General features: G+C 60.1%; 1 protein-coding gene across 1 annotated transcript in view; it reads left to right on the forward strand.

Annotated features, from left to right (window-relative positions):
• Positions 1 to 41: 41 nt before the first annotated feature.
• The window catches only part of KCNJ4 (potassium inwardly rectifying channel subfamily J member 4), a 23,619-nt gene continuing 1,785 nt past the window's right edge, over positions 42 to 21,875 (forward strand). Inside the window, exons 1-2 of the mRNA XM_040490832.1 lie at positions 42 to 330; positions 21,587 to 21,873. Coding sequence (XP_040346766.1) covers positions 21,626 to 21,873 — 248 coding nt within the window. The 5' untranslated portion in view covers positions 42 to 330; positions 21,587 to 21,625. The remainder of the gene's footprint in view (positions 331 to 21,586; positions 21,874 to 21,875) is intronic.

Consider the following 21,875-nt stretch of genomic DNA (forward strand, 5'->3'; position numbering starts at 1 on the left):
ATGGGCCCCCGGACCCCCGCGCACTGAGCCGGGGCCCGGCCCGACGATGCTGACGCCCAGGCGGCGCCGGGGGCGCGGCGCGGGGCAGCGCTGAAAGTTGGGCGGCCCGCGGGGAGCGGCGCGGGACGGCCCGGAGGCGCGGAGACCCGGAGACCGACGGACACGTCCACCTGCAGCCGGGGAGGGGGGCGGGGCCGGCCCGCCGAGTTCGCGGGGAGGGGGCGCCGGGACTCCCCTCTCCCCGCCCGGGACGCCGCCCGCCCGACCGCGCCGGGGGATGTAGAGCCCGCTCGCCGCCTCCTGGACCTTCGTCGGAACCTCCGCCCCGCGGTAAGCCGGGCCCACGCCCACCGCTGGCGTCGTCCGTCTGTCCGTCCGGCCGCGTGCGTGTCTGTGTGTCCCGGCTGGGCTCCGTGGGCCCCGCCCGCTGAGCCCCTTATCCCCGCGGGTCTCGGGTTCCAGGCGCGCGTTCAGCGCGGTCCGGCGACTCCCCGGGAGCTGGCAAGCTCTGTCGCTCGGTCGGTCGGTCGGTGGGGAGCGTGAAGGTCTGTCTGGGTTGTGGCCGGAAAGGCCGAGAGAGGTGGGTGGAAGAGGCCTTGACCTCCTGCCCCGGCCACGACCTTTCCCTGCCTCCACCCACCCCCGGTTGTCAGCCCGTTCTGAGGAGCTTCAAGACAGGTGACTTGTGGCAAAGGAGGGGGGGGGTCCCCTTTCCGCTTCCCCAGCTGCAACCTGTTTGCAAAGGGCCCTGGCCCTCTGATCTGACAGAAGACGTCCCACTTCTCATGCTCTGAGCACCTACTTTGGGCCAGGTGAGCCCAGGGTGCAGTCCAGTAAATGAGGTAGAGACTGTGGAGAGGCAAGGGCTGCTTTTCCCTCTCTGGAGGAGAGCCCCAAGGAAAGAGGTCTGAATGAACCCCTGAGCGGGGAAACTTCCCTGCCTCCCCACCGGCATCAACACCACACTTCTGCCGTGGGTGCCTAGGCTGTGAGATGGGGAGAGAATACAGGGAGATGGTAGGTGGGAGTGTGATGGAGGCACCGGAGGCAGGGCAGCCTGGCTAAGCTGGCAGGTGAGGCCCTCAAGGCCAGTAGGATGCTTAGCAGTGGCTTGGGGGAACCGGGACCTGAGGGACGGAGGTCCCAGGGCCACGCGTACGAGACCCAGAGAGGAGCCAGACCCGTGTGTGTGTGTGTGTGTGTGTGTGTGTGTGTGTAAAATGTCTGTTCCGCTTCTCCCCACATACAGTCCTGTGACCTCCAGGGCTTCGGCAGTTTGGGGAGCTGTTGGCAGGACTCTGGGGGCCCTGCGAGCCACGCAAGCCCTGCCTTGGCCTGGGATGGGAGGAGCCAAAGCTAGAAGAGGTGGTGGGATAAGGTCTGGGTTGCAACATGGCAGGTGCACGGGCTGCTGGCCGTCGAGCTGACCCATATCCAAGTTGGAGCCTGGAGGGGTGAGCCTAGAACATTCGACCGTTTTCCACAGGGAGGCGGGCTCTTTTGGGGGCTTTCCACGCTGGGCAGGGGGCTTCACATACCCTACATTCAGGCTCCTGGAAATCAGCTCACTAGCTGAGGGACCAGCACCCTGAGGCAGTCACTCTCCCCCCCGACCCTCAACTTCCAGAGCTGTGGAAATGAGGACACGGCTCCCTGCCCCACTGACCTCCAAGGGCTCAGATGAGCGGAGGGCTGTTCACAGACTCAAGAAAGTGCTGGGCAGACGGCAGCGAGGATTCCTTTTACCTTCAGGAAGGTGAACAGCTAACGGGGAGGGAGTATATGGCCTCCAAGAGAGGACTGACCGAGGAGGGGAATGTCCAGGAGTTAGAGGGGCATCTGGGGCTTGGGCGCTATTCCTCAGGAACCTTTGGGGATCCTGGAAAAGGAAGCTCCTCTCCCCATGAAAGCCTTTGGGGTGACTGGGAACAGGCAGAGCTGGCCTTGAGTATCTGCTGGGTGACCTTGGGCCGCTGGCTCGACTTCTCTGGGCCTCAGTGTCTTCAACCGGAGAATGGGGACGTTGGTACTGACTCCACTGGGTTGCCGAGCGATTTGCCGACTATTTCAGGCCTCTGAAAGCAGCCTGCAAAAGCCTGGAGCATAGTAGGTTCTCAGACATTTGCAGAAACCAGGATGAAGTAGCTCTAGAGGCTGTGGAAAGATTTCTTTGCTTCGGATAAGAAGGAAGGGGAGGAGGAACAGTGTAGGCTTACAGGGCGGGTTGGTTCTTAATGTGGATCTGGGGGAGGCGGGGGCGAGTGCCGAGGGGGGTGTGAGGAGGAGGGGCCCCCTCTGCGGGGACCACTGAGTCACGAGGACATGGAAGCGACATGACAACCAGCAACATGGTAACCAGGAAACTCGTGGCGGTGGGAAACGGAGCTGGAGCCGTGTGTCGGGGAGGGGTGGGGGGGTGGCAGTACCGGGGCTGGAGGGTCCGGGCAAGAAGCACCGGGCTGGTCTCCCAGAGTGAGTAGGGGGGAGACCCTGAGGTCAGGTGGGCTAGGGTGGAGAGAAGGCGAGGGCAGAAGGAGAGGCGACCCTAGGGGCCGCCGGGCAGGGGGCTTCTCCCGCACCTCCCCAGGCTCCTCGCTCCTCTCCTCCACATCTCCACTTTTCATGCCTCTCCCCCTAGGATGCCAAATTTGGCTCACGCAATCTGTCGTCTCTCTTCTGAGATTGGCACCGGGACCAAAGCCGAGTGCATTACATCACCGCCGCTCCCCCTGCACGAGGAGAGGGAGGGACAGAGGGCCGGGGGGCAAGTGGCCAAGCCTCAACTTTCATTCCTGTCTTCCTGCTCACTCTTGCTGCCTCGGTCCCAGGCGTTGGGGGCTTCCGGGGAGCAGGCAAGCAGGGCCTGGAGGCAGGACGAGGGCTCCCATCTTGGAGAGATCCCAGGGCCAGGGCCGGAGGTCAGACCGCGTCGCTGTCCCCCTGGCTAGGTGGCGCCTGGGAGGCAGGGAGCCTAAGTGCAGCACGTTCTGTCATCGCCTTGCTGTGTGTGACCTTGGGCAGGTCCCCCCGCCCCCCACCCCCGCCCTGTGCAGTGTCTACATCTGTGTGGAGAACAGTTGGCCACTCGAGAGCTTGGGGACTCTCCTGAAAAAAGATGCCCTTGGGTCCTGCTGCGCTCCTGGGCACAGAGGAGGAGTTCTGCATTTTCAGTGGCTCACTGTGACTTTTAGCAAGACCTTAGACCTGCGTCTCTTCACCTGTCAAATGGGGTCGACAGAGCCCTCAAAGGCGCTAAATGTGAAAGAGGTACGAGACACACAGGTGAGAGACAGGGGAAGAGACGGGGGGGGTCTCTGGCCCTGAAACCACAGACCCTCGGGGACCCTGTGGCTCCCGGCAGACGGGGCTGGAGGTGACGGGGGCAGTAGACCAGTATCTCAATACAGACAGAAGGCTTGGCCCTTAAATCACTGGGCTGACGTCCTTGTTTTAAAAACCGGAAACCGCAGCCCAAAGAGGGAAGTGGACCCCCACCCCGAGGCCACAGTGGTGGTTCGGGGGGTAGAGGAAGTAGAGGTGGGGCCTGAACCCGGGGCTCCTAGTTCCCAGCCCTGCCTAGAAGCAGATAGGCAGGAAGATGCCTACCCCGTGGAACACTGTGGCAAGACTGGACAGGACTCAGGAGTTTGAGGGCCCCGTTCTCACTGTGGCCTCCTCTGTTCTCCCTTCCCGCTCCTTGGCTCCCATCACCTCCACCATCCCTGGGCATTAATCCCTCCTTCATTTGGTCTGTTTCAAGAGCTCCCTTTTGGGCTTTTTTTTTTTTTTAAATATGTTTTTTTTTTTAAGTTTATTTATTTTGGGGGGGGGGGGGGGGCAGAGAGAACGAGAGAGAGAAAATCCCAAGCAGGCTCCAAGCTGTCAGCGCTGAGCCTGACACGGGACTCAATCCCACGAACTGTGAGATCGTGATCTGAGCTTGAAATCAAGAGTCGGCCGCTTAGTGGACTGAGCCACCCAGGTGCCCCTTGGGCTCGTTAAAAAGATTTTTTTAATGTTTATTTATTTTTGGGAGAGAGAGAGCACGCAAGCAGGGGGAGGGCAGAGAGAGAGGGAGACCCAGAATCCAAAGCGGGCTCCGGGCTCCAAGCTATTAGCACAGAGCCTGACACGGGGCTCGAACCCATGAACTGCGAGATCATGACCTGGGCTGAAGTCGGGCGCTTAACCGACTGAGCCACCCAGACACCCCACCTTGGGTTCATTTTAAAGTGAGTTTCAAGCCGTCTCAGGCAGCGACAGGCTAGGTTTGGAGTTAAGCTAGAAGATTATGGCCCCTTCTAGAAGATTCTCAGAGCTGGAGGTAGAGAAAGATGGGGAGCCTCTGGATGGTTTGTGAAGTAGTGAGCTCCTCATTCCCAGAGCTATTTAAGCAGAACCAGATGAGTACCTGCCAAGACCCAGTGAGTCCTACTTTATGGGTGAGTTTGAATGACAGTCCCGCCTCCCAAATCCCAGGAGCCTTTCCTATCCCAGGAGGGGCTGGGACGCAGACAGCCGTTGCTCGCCCGCTTTCCAGCAAGGAAACTCACTGTTACGCCGGGCACTGGGCTGGGAGCTCTTTGCAAAGACTTTCTCTTGCAATCCTCCCATCAACCCCGCAATGTCGATTTGATGTCCCTGTGCCACAGATGGGGGAGCCATGGCTCAGAGAGTCTATGTGATCTGCCCAAGGTCACCCAGCAGGGAAGTGAATGAGTCTGGATTTGAGTCCTGGCCAGTCTGATTCTCGGGGGCTGTCCCTGGGACTTCCTTGAGAAAGGAGCGGAAAAAAGTCCCTCCCCTGGGCCGGGGCTTGGCAAGAGATGATGTGTCGCCCCCACAGCATGACACCCCCTCAAGGATCCTCTGGGGGCTCCATTCTGGAGACATAGTTATAGACGTGCACCCAAGGGAGGACTCGCTTTACAAATGGGAAGACTGAGGCACAGAGACGAAGAGTGACCCGCCCAAAGGTGCCCAGAGAGTCGGATTTGGGCCAGGGGTCTTTCCCTGCGCTGGTGAGGCAGGAGGCTCCTTTGGGCCGATGACGGTGTTCGGTCTGGGATTGGAGGTGCAGGCTGCTCAGTGGTTTGGCAGAGGGCTGAGAGAGAGTGCTGGCTCTAGGCTAGGGCCGTGGGGAGCGAAGTCGGCCTCCAGAACGCGGGAACGCGGGGACGGGAGCAGGAAGACAAATCAGCAGGGACAGCGGGTCCACTTCTGTCCTCCCCGGTCCTGGTCCTGCCCGCAGATGTCCATGTCAGACCCCCGGTGAAGTCAGGGGAAACTGTGGGTGGGACCTGCCTGGCAAGAGCGGAGGCTCTTGGAGCTAGCCTTGGGTGTGGCTCCCTGTGTGACCTTAGGTTAGTCCCTCACCCTCTCTGAGCTTGGTATGCTCACCCGTGTGACCAAGAATCTGGACCGAATGATCCGTTTCCCAACGAACGTAGCAGCCGCTGGGCTGTCATCCCAAAGTGCTCCTCCCATCCCCACGAGGACCCTGGGCCCCGGGAAGGGGCAGGCAGGAATCCTGGAGGTTGGCATAACCTTTAAGCCTCCTCGGCGACTCAGCCCTCCTTGTGGTGTGGGGGGAATCTCCGGGCGCACCCCTTCTTCTCCTTTTCATCTTTATTTTTCTCCTGCTCCCTCTTCCCCTTGCTACGTGGGCTGATCGCTGCTCAAACTTTTAATTCAGATGGTAATTGAAATAATAATATGGGCTGAGGCCCCTCTGCTTGTGACGCTGCAGCTGGTGGAGCTCAGCTATGAATAGACCCTGAGTCACACACGCGCGCGCGCGCGCGCGCCCGCTCCTGCCGGCGCGCACACGGGGCTCACGGGGTGGTGGGTGGGGTGCGGCGTCGGGGGGCAGGGTGGGCTCATGCTCCAGGTGGCTCTGGGTCTCAGCCCTCCACTCTCAAAGGCCTGGGACCCTTCTGCCCCCTGCCACCCACTCCCTGTTCCCTGTGGCACACCGGCAAGACTTGGGACATCGGTGGTCCCGATTACTGGAGGGGAAACTGAGGTCCCAGCAAGGGGGAGTGGCTGGCGGGACGCAAACAGAAAGGGGCCGGGACTAGGTTTGAGCTGGTGGGTTTTGCCGGGTTCTTAGACCACTGTTCGGCCTTAGGGCACACAGGCAAATGGGGGAGAGGAGTACAGGGGTGTGGCGCTGTCTCCCTTTGGTGTCCCCCCTGCCTCAGTCTTCCCAGCGCACGCTCGCACCCCCTCTCACACCTTCCCTCGGGCGCACACCCAGACGCTCAGCTGCTCCGAGACGCGGTGCTGTTGCTTCCTGGCTGGGCTGCAGGGAGGTTTTCTTGGGGGGTCCTGCTGTAGGAACGGGGACAGACCCCCAAGTGCCAGGCTCTAGGCGAGGCTTTTGTGTTCATGATTTTACTTAATCCTCCTTGTCACCCTCCGTTGAGGAAACTGAGGCTCAGCTAGAAGCAAGAGTTTGCCCAAGGTCCGGCGGGGTGGACTCAGCCGTATACCGTCATCCTGCCGGGATGTTCCCAGTTCTAGCCATTCCGGGACCCTCCATTTGGCCTGCGGCAGGAGGAAGTGTGCGTCTCTTCCGGCCTGGGGCTCCCCTCTTCTCCCCCTGCATTCCTCCCTGTGGCTACCTGGCCAGTTGTTGACCAGCTCTCCTGCCAGCAGCAGGAAATCCGGTCTCGGTGGGCAGGGGGAGGGGACGCGTCCATGCGGGGCATTGCCAGGCCAAAGAGAGAAGCTACCAAGACGGGCGGTCCTTGGTGTTCCAGACCCCGGCTGGAGCTGTGCAGGGAGAGGGCCTTGCGGTACCCTGTCAGCTGGGAGATTCGTCTAGGCCTGCTGGGTGTGCCCAGCAGGGGCCTCCGGAAGGGCAGAGGGGAGATGGGCCTGGGCACGGGGAGTGCGGTCGAGCAGACTTACCCCTGGGCCTGGGACGATGGAGAAAATTCTCCCCAACGTTTTCTGGTGGCCCCGTCGTCTCCTGTATCTGCTCATTCTCCAGCACTCTGCTCGGACACAGAGCCGCTGCGCCCAGAGACCACAGTGAACTGCCCAGGGCCCCTCGTGACTCCCCTGCCTCCTGACTCCCCTGACGACACCTGCTCTCTGATTTAATCCCAGTTTAGCCACTCACTTACCCCTTGTGACCTTGACTGGGACGAGGACCTTTGCTCCTCCGTGAAGCAGAGGCAACCTGCGGCGATGGGGGGCTGTGCTTGGCTTTCCCCTTCTGTTCCCCGTCTGCTCGCAGAGCACAGCCCGGCTCCACCTGGGCAGCGAGATGGGAGGGGACCCGCTAGGCCAGGGAGGAGAGGGTGCGTGACTGTGCGGGACTCATCCCATTTTACTGATGGGGAGACTGAGGCCTTGGGGAGGGAGTTTGGCCAACCCTGATTTGGTAGCAGAATTGGTACCAGGTTTTACCATCTGGCCTCTGGGATACCCCGCCCCGCCCTGCCGCTCCCCTCCCAACCTCTACCTCTACTCCAAACTCCCACCGTAGGCCTGAAAAGAAGTCCAAGCCCCCTGCCCTGGAATGGGGGCCAGCAATGTGGAAACTCCATGGGGCCATATAGGGGAGGTGGCAGGCACAGAACTGGAGGTGACCTGGCTGTGGGTGGTGAGGAGGGGGAGGGCAGGAGGGGCTCAGTCACTCTGGCACGTGACCCCTCTTGTTAAAAAAATTTCTTGGGGCGCCTGGGTGGCGCAGTCGGTTAAGCGTCCGACTTCAGCCAGGTCACGATCTCGCGGTCTGTGAGTTCGAGCCCCGCGTCGGGCTCTGGGCTGATGGCTCGGAGCCTGGAGCCTGTTTCCGATTCTGTGTCTCCCTCTCTCTCTGCCCCTCCCCCGTTCATGCTCTGTCTCTCTCTGTCCCAAAGGTGGATAGGCGTTGAAAAAAAAAAAAAAAAAGAAATCTAAAAAAAAAAAAAAATTTCTTTAATGTTTATTTATTTTTGAGAGAGACACACACACAAAGTGTGAGTGGGGGAGGGGCAGAGAGCGAGGGAGACAGAGAGTCTGAAGCAGGTTTCGGGCCCCGAGCTGTCAGCACAGAGCCCCACACGGGGCTCAAACCTATGAACCGTGAGATCATGACCTGAGCCGAAGTCGGACGCTTCACCGACCGAACCACCCAGACGCCCCAACGCCTCTTGCTAGGGAGCTCACCGTCTCTTGGGGCAGCCCACTGGGTCTGGAAGGTTCTGCTAATTGGTACCTGCCTCCCTCTTTGGCTTTCGCTTGGAGGGCCCCAGCCTCTTCCCTATAGGAGAGGTGGCCCGCTATCCCGTGCCCCCGAGGCTTCTCTCCTCTGGCCTCCCTGGTCCCAGCGGAGGCCTGTGGATGGGAGACAGATCTGGGTTGAAGTTCACCTCCACCCCTGAGTGGCTCTGTGGCCTCGGGCAGCCTATTCACTTCTCTGAGCCTCTACCCCTGACCTATGGGGTGGGGTGGGCTTGTTGATGGGAAGATCCATGAGCTTTGACTGTAACACGGCCTCTGGTTGCCTGAGCTGCTGTGTGGCCCGAACCGGTCGGTGGCGACTCCTCGCAGGTTTCCAGGCCCCAGGCCCCACACCTTCACTGGCCGTCACCTTCCGATACTGCCTGTCTAGTTATCTCTGGTGTCAGCGCCTGAACTCTCTGCCGAACCCTCCAGACCTGCCCGGGTGGGGGTAGGGCTGGCTGAGTACCAGCGCCGGGCCGAACAGCTGCAGACCCTCAGGCCGCCTGACCTTGGAAAGAGCCTCTCTGGCTGGGTTTCAGAGCCATCCCCCCCCCCCCCCCCACACACACACACTGGGCAAGAGCTGGGCAACAAGGAGGGGAAGGAACCAGGTGGGGCGGAGAGCAGGCTTGGCCTCGTGCTGGAGCTGGCCTGGGTCCCTGAGGTGACAGGCCAGGAGACAGGAGAATGGACGGCCAGCTATGGGAGGGGGGTTACAATTATCAGCTGCATTAATAGCACGGCAGAGCCTCCCCACACTCTAGTGGTTGCCTAAGGAGGGGGTGAGCTCCCTGTCACGGGAGGTGTGCAAGCAGCTGCTGAATGACATCTGTTAGGAGGACAGCAGCAGGTTCTCATACAGGGCCAGGGGAAGGGATTAGGCCCGGAGCCCAGAGTCCTTGTTGTCTGGGCCTCAGTGCAGAGGCCCCGTGACCCTAAGGGCCTAATAGACCGTCCCAAGTATTCCCTCGCGACCTTCACCAACTCTCCCCACGGTTGTGCCCTCCAAAAGCCCACGGTCAGTATACGGTATGTTTGTTTTTACTCAGGGTCTTGGTCCGAAAGTTTAAAAGCTACTGCCCTGTATGGAAATCCTGGAGGCAGCGCTGGGAGACGCTCCGTGTGCAGATCCCTCTTTCTCCAGGATGCTCAGTTCCTAGGAATGTAAGTGCCAGGAATTCCAGGATGTCACTATTCTGTCCTCAGACCTCCCTTCCCTGGCCCAGCAGCCCACTTGGCTCCAGGCCATCCAGTCCCCCCCCCCCCCACACACACACAACCACCCCCCTCTCCAGGGCCTACATCCTGCTCTCTGCCCAGCCCAGCCCTGGCCCAGCCCTGCTTTTTCTTCTCACTTCCTGCTTGCCCCACATCTTCCTGGGGACCTCTCTCTAAGCCCTCTGGCCTTGCAGACCCTTTGTCCCCGGGGCCTCACCTGTTTACCCGGGGACCTGGGCAAAGCACGAGGTGTGTCTTACCCGCGTCTCTTCCCCGAGCACGTGGCAGGTGCTCAGTAAATGCTCGCTCCTTCCACAGCGGTTTATAGAGAGCACCGTCCGAGGCCGGGCTCTGGGCTGAGTCGGAGACACATGGGGCAGGAGGGCGGGGGTCCCTGCAGCTCAGCGGACGTTTAGGGTGAGGAATGAATGAATGAATGAATGAATGAACGAATGAATGGAGTCTGCGAGTCTCTGGCCTCAGGAGCCGGCTGGGCGGACGGTCAGAATGGGGAGCACGTAGCACTCTGCCTGTGTGTTAGGCATCCTGCTAGGGACAGTCACTCTTGTCTGTGGATGAGCAGGAGTGTTGGGGTAGAAGCAGGGGCTGGGTGTTCCTGCCGCCGTATCTGGCCCTTCTGAGACCTGTCTGCCTGCCCCAGCCTCCCCGCCCTCCTCCTCCGGTCCTTGGAGCTTCTCTTCTGGGCCTGGAGCCCTTGTTGTGAATCGGGGACACCCAGGGGCCCCCCAGGGGACACGTCAGAGAAGCCTATGCTCTGTGGGAGGGTGAGGCGAAGGCCTGAGGCCTCAGACGTCCTGCACTCCCTCTGGTGCCACAGAAGGTCTCCATCTGGCTCCACTCAGAGACCACCTCCGCCTGAGAGGTTCTCCCTGACTACGGGGACAGGAATAACTCCTCCTTGGTCACATTCTGTCATATCCCCTGCTTGGATCCTTCGCGGGAATTATGGACGAGCTGGAATTAGCTTGTTTCTCGGTCGGTCGTCAGAGGTTTGTCAAGGGTCCACTCTGTGCCGGGCACCGGAGGTCGGGGGTGAGGCAGAGAACAGAGGTTCGAGGTCCCTGCACTTAAGGAGGTTGTACATGAGATGGGCCCGGATCGGATAAATGCCGTGAGGATCGGGACGCCGAGCATGGGGGGCGGGGGGAGGGGGGCTCTTGGACCGTCGCAAGGTGTGAGCAGTGGCGTCTTGGCGCATTTCAGCCCGAAGGAACAGCCAGAGTAAAGGCCGGAGGGGAATACGTTCGCCGCGTTCGAGGAACGGGAAGGAAGCCTGGGCAGGGGTGGGGTGGAGAGGAGAGGCCCAGGGCCGCGTCGTGGGAAGTCCGGAGGGCTCCAAGCCGAGGGGCAACGTGGGACCGCAGCGGGGGAGGCCCTGGAGTCGTCTGGCCACGACGTGGCGTGGAGCAGGGAGGACGCTGCAGGCTGGACGGACAGAGCGTGGGGCCGTCCACCTTCTTGGGGAAGCTCCCGAAGCCCAGGTGAGGTTGAGCGTAACGGCACCCACCTCCGGGGTGGGGGTCAAAGTTGTGGCCAGGGTCTGGCCCACAGCTAACGATGTTAGTCGCTACACCATCATTAGCATCATGGCGATGATGGCGTTGGGGGGGGTTGAAGGGTGATGCCCCAGTGTTAGCTGAGCAACCCCCCCCGCCGCCGCCCCCGGGGCCCCGGACTGCGCGGGGGAAGGCTGGGGAGGGGTCGTTGGTCGTCTCGGCAGCGCTGGGTCGGCAGTGCCCCTTTTTAGCAGACGCCACTGGGGAGCAGGAGGTCACTCTGCCCGTCGCTGCTCCCAAGGATGGGGGGGGCGGTGGGGGGGGGGGGGCGGGGGTATTTTAGGCCAAGGCGGAGCCTGGGAGCCGCAAAAGGTGTGCATATAAGAGGCGGCAGGAGGGAGAGTGAGGGGGCCATCCGGAGAGGGGCCTTGAGGCCCGGAGGACTCAAGGAGGAATGCAGGGGTGAGCCAGGGCCTCCCTCAGAGCTGCCGAGCCCTGGAGGGGAACCCTGGAGGGGAACGTGGATGCTGGTAGAGTCACCCCGTTCGAGAAGGGCTTCTGCGCCTTACGGTTTATAAACTCTTCCTGTCCACCACTACTGTTCGTCTTCGCAGCATGCCTAGGAGGTGGGCGTCATTCCTCCCCATTTTACGGACGTGACTCAGAGAAGTTAAGGCATTTCCCCAAGGCCACACAGCACAGAAGTTAAGGAGTCTCAGGCTTTCTGGGATCCCGGGCCCTTTTGGGGACCTTATGAACGCTATAAGCCTTCTCAGAAAAATACACATATGTGTGCACTAATTTTAAAACTTTCTATGTGTCTTTTTTTCCTGTAGGTAATACATTCATATGGTTCTAAAATTAACAAGACATAAACACGAATACAGTGAGAATTCTTCCTCCCACCCCATCCCCAGCCACCTGCTTCCCCTCCCCGGAGACAGCCAGTGTCACCAGTTTCCTGGGTCTCCATCCACAGACAAGCCGAGACAAGCAAATATGTGTGTCTATAAATTTCTTTCTCTCCTTTTTTACACAAATGGTAGATACTACGCTCAACGTTCGTCGCTGCTGCCTTTTTTTTTTTTTTTTTGTCTTAAAAACACATCTTGAAGACCCACATCCCTCCTTCCCAGGCTCCCTCCTCCTTTCCCTGCCGCCCCCCCTCCCGGCTGTGCGATGTGCTGTTCATGGGTAGGCATTGGCTTCTTCCAGGCCAGGCTGGGCATACAGGGCACCTGGCTCCCCATGCGCGTGACTGTCTGCGGGCTGAGGTCCCAGGGGTGCCCCCAAGCGCCCCAGTCAGTCTGTCCCGTGCCTCTTCCGAAGCCACCCAGGGCCACGCAGAGCAAGACAGGAAGCAAGCCTGGGACTTGGCTCAGACTCCCCTTCCCTGACCCTCCCTTCTTCCTGACACCTCTTCTTAGGTGTGGCCTGTGGGCCCATCGGAGAATCCAGAGAATCCTGTGCCGGTGTGAGCGAGGGACAACAGCCCCCATGCCCCATAGCTTCAGGGGACCTCCTCCCCCCGCTGTCAGCCCCAGCTCCTGGAGTCTGGTTTGCTGAGAAACCAAGGTTGGGGTGGTGGTCTCCTAGCCTGCCCTCTGCTCCTGCCCCCTGGCCCACCACAGCCGCTGGCCCCACACCTTGCCTTCTCCTGTTGCCCATGTCCTCACTTCACCCCTTGTGGCCAAGGGAGGGACAGCATCCAAGTGGAGAAGGGACGTGGGGCCGCTGGCCTTGTGTGGTCTGGGCTGGTCAGGGCCAACCGGGCGGCCCTGCTAAAACCCCTCTTCTGGCTTTGGGACCCCGCTGTCCTTCTGCTCCTCTGGTCTTCTGCCGTGCTGGGTCCGGGTCCTCTTTCGTGTCCAGGGGCCCTTCCCTCTTCTTCCCGGCATTCTTGCCCCCAGGCGGCTGCATCCGGTTTGCACAACTTAAGACACCGCCCCGGGCGGTCAGCACCTAACTTCTGAGCCCGGACCTCGGGGTCTGACATGCTGTGGATTTCTCTACCTGGACCCCCACACCCACCGCACGCTGGAAACAGTCACTCCTTAAATCTGGTCCTCTTTCAGCGTCTCGTTACCGGCTCCCAGCACCCCTCTTCCCAATCGCCCCGTGCAACCTGCCACCAGGCCCTGCATGGAAATTTAAACGGTCAAACCAGGCAAACCCCAACCACCTGCCCACCTGTATCCTGTGGCCTGCTGCAGATTCTCGACTCACCAAACTCTTTTCTGGAATGTTCTACACACCACCTTTCACACAGACCACAGACACACGATTCTCCTCACCGGCTGGACTCCCCAGTCACTCCTCAGGTTTCAGTTTCAATGTCACTTTCTCAAAGAGGCCCCAGGGGACCCCCAGCCAACCAGAGGCCCCTGTCCTCTCTCATGTCCTGCCGAACTTCTCCTTCAGGCAGCTTGCCACAATTTCTGACCCGCCGTCTATGCAGATGCTGTTATGTGTATGACATCTCTCCGCAGCTGATCCAGAGGCTGGGTGGGTCCACGGCCTGGGTCTGACCCGCAGCAAGGGTGCAATAAATAGTAACTCAGCAACTTTGGAGGAGGAACAAACAGCAGACCAGGCCCCTAGAGGCCCCAGGAAGGCCGTGGGGGGATCGAATCCCACCACCAATGAGAGAGCTGAGGATGTTCTAGAAACAAGAAGCCTTCAGGGAGCTGCTCTCGCCTTCTAATCCCTGTATAGAAGGAGGGCACAGGTGTTTGGGGCCAGTCCCTTTGGTGGGACTGTCTGGCCAATAGAGGGGGCTCCTGCAGGGGTGGGGAGCATTCCGGCAGGGCAGGGGCCGGGCGCTGGTGGTGCAGTAAAGGGCACGTCTGCAGGTGGGAGCAGTGACCCTTGGGTCCTCCAGCCACCAGCTCCTGCTGTGTGACCATGACCAGAAGGTAGGAGGCCTCTCTGGACATTCTAGGAAACTAATTTTCTTTCTTGCTTGCTTTCTTTCTTCTTTCTTGCTTTCTTTTCTTTCTTTCTCTCTTTCTTTCTTTCCTTTCCTTCTTCTCTTTCTTTTTTCTTTCTTTCTTTCTTTTCTTCTTTCTTTCTCTTTCTTTCTTCTTTCTTTCTTTCTCTCTTTCTTCTTCTTCTTCTTCTTCTTCTTCTTCTTCTTCTTCTTCTTCTTCGTCTTCTTCTTCTTCCTCTTCTTCTTTCTAAGTGTTTATTTATTTATTTTGAGAGAGAGAGAGGGAGAGGCAGAGAGAGCGGGAAAAAGAGAGACCGCCAAGCAGGCTCCGTGCTGCCAGCGCAGAGCCTGACACAGGGCTGGAACTCGCGAACCATGAGATCATGACCTGAGCCAAAATGAAGAGTCGCACGCTCGACTGACTGAGCCACTCGGGCGCCCCGCCGGGGAAGTTGCTTTCTAAGCCTGCTCACCTGTTGGCTGAGTGGCCGGGAGGGGGAGCTGGGAGTTGAGGTGCAGAACTGGAGGAATGAACCAGTTCACGTCACGCCGCTCAGAGCCCCTCGGGGAGCCCAGCGTCTCCCGTGTGTCTGGCTGTAAAATCAGGGACCAGGTCCTGGCTCCAACTCACCCTATGACCCAGCTTCTCCTTTCCCCAAAGGGCTGACTTCACAGAGTCAGACTTGATAAATGTTTACCAGCTGGAAGAAATAATGTGACAGTGTTCCTTTGGGGCGGGAGCCTAGGGTGCCTAATGAACGTGCTCTGGCGCCCACTGCCTGGATCCAAAACCTGGCTCTACCGCTAGTGAGCTGTGTGACCTTGGACGAGTTGCCGGACCTCTCTCTGCCTTAGTTTTCTTCTCAAGTAGGGATAATAATGGTAACTTCCTCTGAGGTCATGGTGAGGATGGCAGGAATTGATCAGCATAAAGCACTCAGAACAGCGCCGGCCCAGAGGAAGCGCGTGCTAAATGCTCCGCGTGGATTTTGCAATGTCACACCGTTGGCCAGTGGGGGAGGGGGTGCGTGTGCAGTGGGATTTCGGGGTATAGAAGGTGCGAGGGAGGAGCGGCGTTCGCTGGGCACCCCCTGTGGGGCCTGCACGTCTGTGACCGTTGGCAGCCTGCGTCCGGCCCTCACGACCCCCCTGCAAGGTAGGCATCGCCACGCTCCTTTGCCAATGAGGACACCAAGGCCCAGAGAGAGGTCAAGGAGTCTGCTGGAGCGAGGCGGGACCCGTCCCACTTCCGGGTCAGCCTGGGGAGAGTCCGAGGCCACGGCCCTTACTCAGCTCCTCCCTGTGCCGGTGTCGGAAAACGAACCGGGCGGGGCCGTGTGATGGGTGCAGGGCCGGCTCTGGGAAGCTGCGGCTGAAATGCAGGGGAGGAGGTCAAGGGAAGGACTGGGCAGCCCCGGGGAGTGATTTGTACCCACTTAGCAATCATTTACTCCGCGCGGGGCACGTGAAGGGCACGATCCCATTTGTTCCTCATTACAGTTTTATGAGGTAAGGACTATTGTTAGCCCTACCCAGGGATGCGGAGGGCAGGGACCAGAGAGGCTAAGTAATTTGCCCAAGGTCACGCAGGCGGAAACTGGTGCAGAGAGTCCAGAGCTGAAGCCATGGCAGGGGGACGATGAGGGCTCTTGAGACTCATGACGAGGACGAGGACGTGGTCAGACCTCCTGGGGCCTGAGCAGCAGGTCAGAGCTGAATGAACCCTCCCCCCCAACCGGGCCGGCCAGGCCGGAGAAGCCTCAGTCAGAGCGGGAGAAGGGGCAGACCCCGTGCTCCTCGCGGGGCTGGGAAAGGGGCACAAGGGCGTTCATTCCTTCCACGGCCCCCAGGGAAATCCTCCCACCCTCTAGAACCCGTCCTGGGTGCACTTGAGTCAGGAACCCCTCGGCCCCACCTCGTCTCTAATGCCCTGTGTCTGCTCCCTCTGGTAGAAGAAAAGAGTCAGCCTCCCTGTCCAAACCCCAGAGGGGTTCAGGGGTGAACGGGGCTGAAGAGACTCGGGAGCACCCACCAGATCCCCCGCCTTCTTTCGGACTCCGTGCTGGGCGCCTTGTTTCCCTCCCACTGTCCTGCCAGGGAGCAAACACGGTCCCCCATTCTGCAGGTGGAGGGAAGGAGCGCCTGGCCGGAGCAGCTTAGTGGTGAAGCCAGGGCTTGAAGCTGGGTTTCCCGACTCCCTGTCTCGTCATCACCGTCATCTTGGTCAGCAGCACCGCCACCATTGTCACCTGCATATTCTTCGCATTTTGCCGGCCCGGCATTTCTGTTCCCAGTAGTTATATCACATTGGTCTCAACAAAGGGCCGGGTGAGGTAGGTACTATCGGCATCCTCTCCGCTTTGCAGGTGAGGACACTGAGGTCCGAAGGGGACATGCTGGGAGGTGACAGAGCTGAGACTGACAGCCAGGTTTTACCACCCAAACGCGAGGGCTTAGCCAACACGTTATTTTTCTGAAGTCGAAAAGGAGCCGGGTGGTGCAGACAGGCGGTGAGGGCCAAGGGGCTCTGAGAAAGCAGGGCTGCCGCTGGTGGGACAGTCAGGGAAGATTGAGACTGGGGCCTGGGGGGTCCGGGCCGCGGCCCCAGGCCCGGGGGGCGGGGGGGAGGGGTGCTGGGAAGAGACACAAGGGATCCGTGTTGGTCGCGCAGGGTGTTGTGGAAAGTGAGGGGAGCCGGAAGCCAGACTGGGGACCGGGGTGAGCCGGGGACCTGGAACCAGCCGGACCTGAGTCAGAATCCCAGCTTTGCCACTTCTGCTGTGACCCCGGTCCTCGTCCCCACTCCCCCCACCCCCAGCCTGTGATTCTTCAGCTCGGAAGAGAAATAATAACCCTGCTTGTTGCTGTGATAGGTGCTTAATAAATACTTGCTAAATAAACACAGGGTTGCAGTGACGCTTCGGGGAGATAGACCAGGCAGTGCCTGGCAGGGAGCTGACACTTCCAGAGGGTTCCTTGCCTGGAAGCAGCCACAAAGAAGGAGATGGTGTCAGCTGGGCCCCAGGGCTGAGCAGTAGAACCTCGGGCATCTCCCCTCTTGACCCATCCAATAACAATTAGATGCATAAAGGCCCTGCAGGCCAGGCTGTCCCTAGGCCGTCTGCCCCCTACGAGAGCCTGCCTGCCTCAGGTCTCTGGAGAGGCCGCTGCTGAGGGCTCGAGGGTGGGGTGAGATGTACCCGCAGCCCTCAGTAACTCTCCCGTGAGTGGGGTGGGTGCACACAGGGAGATTTGCCCTCGTAGCCTGCCGGGGTTGCGGGAATCCACCTGGCCCGCTGTCACTTTAGCAGCTTTTCTTTCTTTCTTGTTAAAGTCTATCTATTTATTTAGAGAGGGAGCGGATGAGGAAGGGGCAGAGAGAGAGGGAGAGAGAGAGAATCCGGAGCAGGCTCCACTCTGTCAACACAGAGTCCAACACGGGGCTCGAACCCACGAGCCGTGCCATCCCGACCTGAGCCGACACCCAGAGCCGGACGCTTAACCCGCTGTGAACCACCCAGGGCCCCCTAGCAGCTTTTCTTTTGCAAAGGGAGTTGTGGGCCAGAAGGGGGGGCATGTGGTGTCATAAAATCAGAGGGAAAACAGAGTGACGGGCGTGGGGTCCTCTGGACCCCTGGCAGGCAGGGTGCCCCGCCCTCTTCCGGAAGGAGCAGGCTAGCAATAGCTCCAGTGAGCCGACAGCTCTGGGCCTCACTGTGCCACAGCCCTGCTCTTGGCCTCAGTTTCTCTAATTGTCCAGTGAGGTCTGGTCTAGGGGCTCCCGATTTTGGATGTTTGCAGCACAATCAAATTGAATGGAAAAACGTTTTTTTGGTAACGGATACAACATTGCCAATCCTTCATTTTGCCAAGAAGGGACGCTAAGTTTTTAAAAATATTTACTTTTGAGGGGCGCCTGGGTGGCTCAGTCGGTTGAGCGTCCGACTTCGGCTCGGGTCATGATCTCATGGTTTGTGGGTTCAAGCCCCGCGTCGGGCTCTGTGCGGACAGCTCGGAGTCTGGAGCCTGCTTTGGATTCTTTCTCTCTCTCTCTCTCTCCCTCTCTGCCCCTTCGCCACTCACACTCTGTCTCTCTCTCCTTCAAAAATAAATAAACATTAAAAAAAATATTTACTTTTGAGAGAGAGAGAGAGTGAGTAGAGCAGGGGCAGAGAGAGAAGGAGACACAGAATCTGAAACAGGCTCCAGGCTCTGAGCTGTCAGCCCAGAGCCCGATGCGGGGCTCCAACGCACAAACTGTGAGATCATGACCTGAGCCGAAATCGGACGCTCAACCGACTGAGCCCCCCAGGCGCCCTGGGACGTTAAGTTTTTAAAGGCAGCCAGCATCTTCCAAAGAAAGAAAGTTTACCATGAAAGGGGTCCCAGGATGCACTCAGAATAAAGGACAGTGACCAGCAGGCGAAGCTGGCCAGGAAGGGGAAGGACTTGTCCAAGGTCACCCTCCACGGCAGGGAGAGGGGCCCGGCCTCCCAGAGCCTCCGCCGTAGAAAATGTGTTGAGACCGTGTTCTTCCACGTGTGTTCGTTTCGTGGCATCCTTGTTGCAAGAGAATTAGACCAGCTCCCTGCCTTCCAGAAAAGTACGGTTTAATTGGAGACACGATCCAGGCACCTGCACAACCAGGGCGTGCGCTCTGATAAAACGTGTATTCAGAGGAGGGTGCCCAACTGTCGATGCCTCTCGCTCCTCTTCGACGATCTGTGCCCTTTCTCTTTCGCGCTTTCCCCGTGGGCCCCTGGGCCTTCGCCAGGAAGCCCTGTGTGACAGACAAGGGAAAGAAAACCTGGCCGGCTCCGGGTGGGTGGTCGTCACCCGAAAGCACCATGCCAGGCTGGTACTTCGCACGTTTTGGTCGGGCGTCGTGCGGGGGCAGCCCACACGTTGACAGGTGAGCCTGTCACTCCTGCCGAGGAGTTAGCGGTGCCGGGAGTGTTCGCATCTTTGAGCGGGTCACCGCAGACAGGGCCCGCACCAACCGAGCGTCTTCAGGGGGGCAGGCTCCTCCGTGGCGGAGGGTGGACGGGTCTGGGGGTAGCTTTCCCAACAGCCCCGAGTGGACGTTCCCGAGCGTGGCTGAGCGGAGCAAGCGGAGTGATGGGCGCAGGGTCTGGATCACCGCAGGGGTGGGGGACAGGCTGAGCCCCCACCGGGCTGAGGTGTGAGGCTGGCGGAGATGGGGTGATGGAAAGGTAGGGGCTGGGGCTGAGGGTTGAAGTTGGGGGTGGGGGAGTGTCAGGTGGGGACATGCGGAGCCTCGGGGCTGACCCCGGGGCATGGGGCTGGGCTGATTCCTGCCACTTCCGCTCAGGAAAGGGGGGGAATAGTGGGCAGTGCTGGTGAGGGAGGACCGAGAGCCGAGAGCACGCAGAGATCTTGTCCCTCACCCTCACCCCCAGGGCCCTCCTAGAGAGTGAAAGCCCCATAAAGAGCCTTCTCCTACAGCACAAGTCCCCTTGGGCAGAGAGCCAGGGGTCCCCAGCACCCTGGGTTTGGGCTTGGCCTTGGGTAGGCCCTTCACCCTGTCTGGGCCTTGGTGTCATCGGTCAAAGGCCAGGTCACCACACTTTGTCCCCTCTGCCCCTCTCCCTGAGGCATGCGGCCGGTGGGTCCAGGGCATGCTGGGGCCAAGCAGGTTCCCCCTCTTCTGTGGCCCCAAACCGCACTCCAAGTACTCCAGGGAGGACGCCCTTCTTTCCAGGGGCACCTTAACCTTCCAGGCGCTCTGGAGCGGGAGTGAGGAGCCCCGGGTCAGGGCTGGCCCACCCCGCCTCACTCTGGCACCCTTAGCAAATCCGGGCCTCAGATAGAAAATAACGAGGGCCTTGAAATCAGTGACCGCCCGTTCCTTTTGGTTCTGGTTCCTTCTGTGGTGCTAATGGAGGCATTCAAGACAGTGGGGGCAGAGCAGAGGGAGATGTTTAGTGAAGGAAGACCTCCCTAAAAACTGGAAGGCGCTCCTGGCCCTGACCACCGGGAGCCCTGGCTGTCAGGGCTCCGGGGGAGGCGACAGAGAGGGTCCGGGACTCCCGGCTAAAGTTATGACCTCTTAAGGGCCGGCACTGCACACCCACATTGTCTGTTAGGTCTTTGGACTGATGGGTCTCACCGGTCCCATTTTCCAGAAGAAGAAACTGAGGCTCACAGCAGCCAAGTAACTTGCCCGTGTTATGCGGTGGATGAAGGGCTTCAGTGCATGACTGTGGGACCCAGGGAGCGCCTTTGAGGTGGGGAAGGAAGAAGAACCCAGAGTGGGGGGTGATCGCGGGGGAGGTGGGGGGCAGGGCTCGCTCTCCCCAGGCCTGGCCGAGGGAGGGAGTTTCTCCCGGGAAGAGGCGCAGGCAGGCACCAGGCTGTTGATCTCTAAATTATAGCGTTGGCGCGCACTGGTTGCTGCGGCAACCGAGTTGTCCTGAACGGGGAAGTGTATAAACATTGCCACAGATGCACAATTAGATCAGGAAGAAGAATAGAACAGAAAATAGAAACTTCCAGCCTTATATAATTCTGGGCCAAAACGTTACCGGGAGCCCGGGCCCAGGCCCAGCCCTGCCAGCGGCTGCCCTCCCCACCCCCACAGCACCCTGTCTCTGCCGGGGCCCCAGTGGAAGGGAGGGGTGAGGGGAGGGTCTGCCCTCCGTGCGCCCGGCTGGTGCGCCTGCCACCCGGTGGGGTAAGGGCCGTCCGCCTCCACTAAAACAGCCGAGGACGCTGACAGGTGACTCCTGCCTCTCGCCGGCTTCCTCCCGCTCTGGAGAAGCGGGAAGGAGGACAGCAGGGTGACCCGTTTTAACTGAGCACCTACTCTCTCCTTCGGTCCTGTGACGTAGGGTTCGGATACCCATTTCGCGGGTGAGGCGACCGAGGCTCAGAGACGGGACACGAGTTATCTGAGGTGTCACGGCGAGGCAGTGGGTGTGCCTGCCTCCCTGCCTCTGGGTCTCCACAACCGTGAACTCCAAGACGCTGACGGCACCCGGGGAACTGAAGGTTAGACACACCTGAGTTTGGATTTACGCATCAGCTGTGTGGCCTCGGGTGGGTCACGTCCCCTCTCTGAGCCCTGTTCCCCCCACCTGTGACTTGTAGAAACGTTCTCTGTCCACTCTGTCTGCGAATGGCAGCCAGTGGCCGCAAGCGGCCGCCGAGCACTTGAAATGCGGGCAACTGAACTTACAACTGTATTTAAGTAAATGTCAAAAGCCCCAGGTGGCCTTTGGCTGCTGTACTGGACCGCGTGGGAGGATGTCCAGCCCCAGAGAGAGACCCAAGAGGGCAGAGGCTGGACCCAGGGAGATGAGCGGGGGGGTGGGCCAGCGCATTCACAGCTCCCTCTGCTCAGGGCGCGTGGGACAGACGGCATGAGGAAGCTCCCCGGCCGGGGTGGGGGCCAAAGAGGGTTGGAGGGGGCAGCGTGAGGGGCTGTCCTGGTGGCCTCAGCTTCTGGTCCCTGGAGGCACTGGCGCTGGTCCCGAAACTCCCTGCCTGTCTGCAGAAGAGCCTGATGTGCCACATTCTGCGGCGCAGGGAGAGGGGGGCCTGGGCCCTGAGCCCTGGGCCAGGCCCCTTCCCTTGTGAGCATCTCTGGGGGGGGGGGGGGGCGGGGGGCGGGGACAGGGGAGGGGGAGGGGGAGGTCCCGGGCCACCAGCGTCTCACGCGTCTCGGGCTTCTCCTCCCCAGGCCCTGCGTCTTCCCAGGTGACCACGCCGGCTTCAGGACATGCACGGGCACAGCCGCAACGGGCAGGCCCACGTGCCCCGGCGGAAACGCCGCAACCGCTTCGTCAAGAAGAACGGCCAATGCAACGTCTACTTCGCCAACCTGAGCAACAAGTCGCAGCGCTACATGGCGGACATCTTCACCACGTGCGTGGACACGCGCTGGCGCTACATGCTCATGATCTTCTCCGCGGCCTTCCTCGTCTCCTGGCTCTTCTTCGGCCTCCTCTTCTGGTGTATCGCCTTCTTCC

This window comes from Herpailurus yagouaroundi, unplaced genomic scaffold (assembly GCF_014898765.1).
Source record: "Herpailurus yagouaroundi ecotype Mexico unplaced genomic scaffold, PumYag 182, whole genome shotgun sequence".
NCBI lineage: Eukaryota > Metazoa > Chordata > Mammalia > Carnivora > Felidae > Herpailurus > Herpailurus yagouaroundi.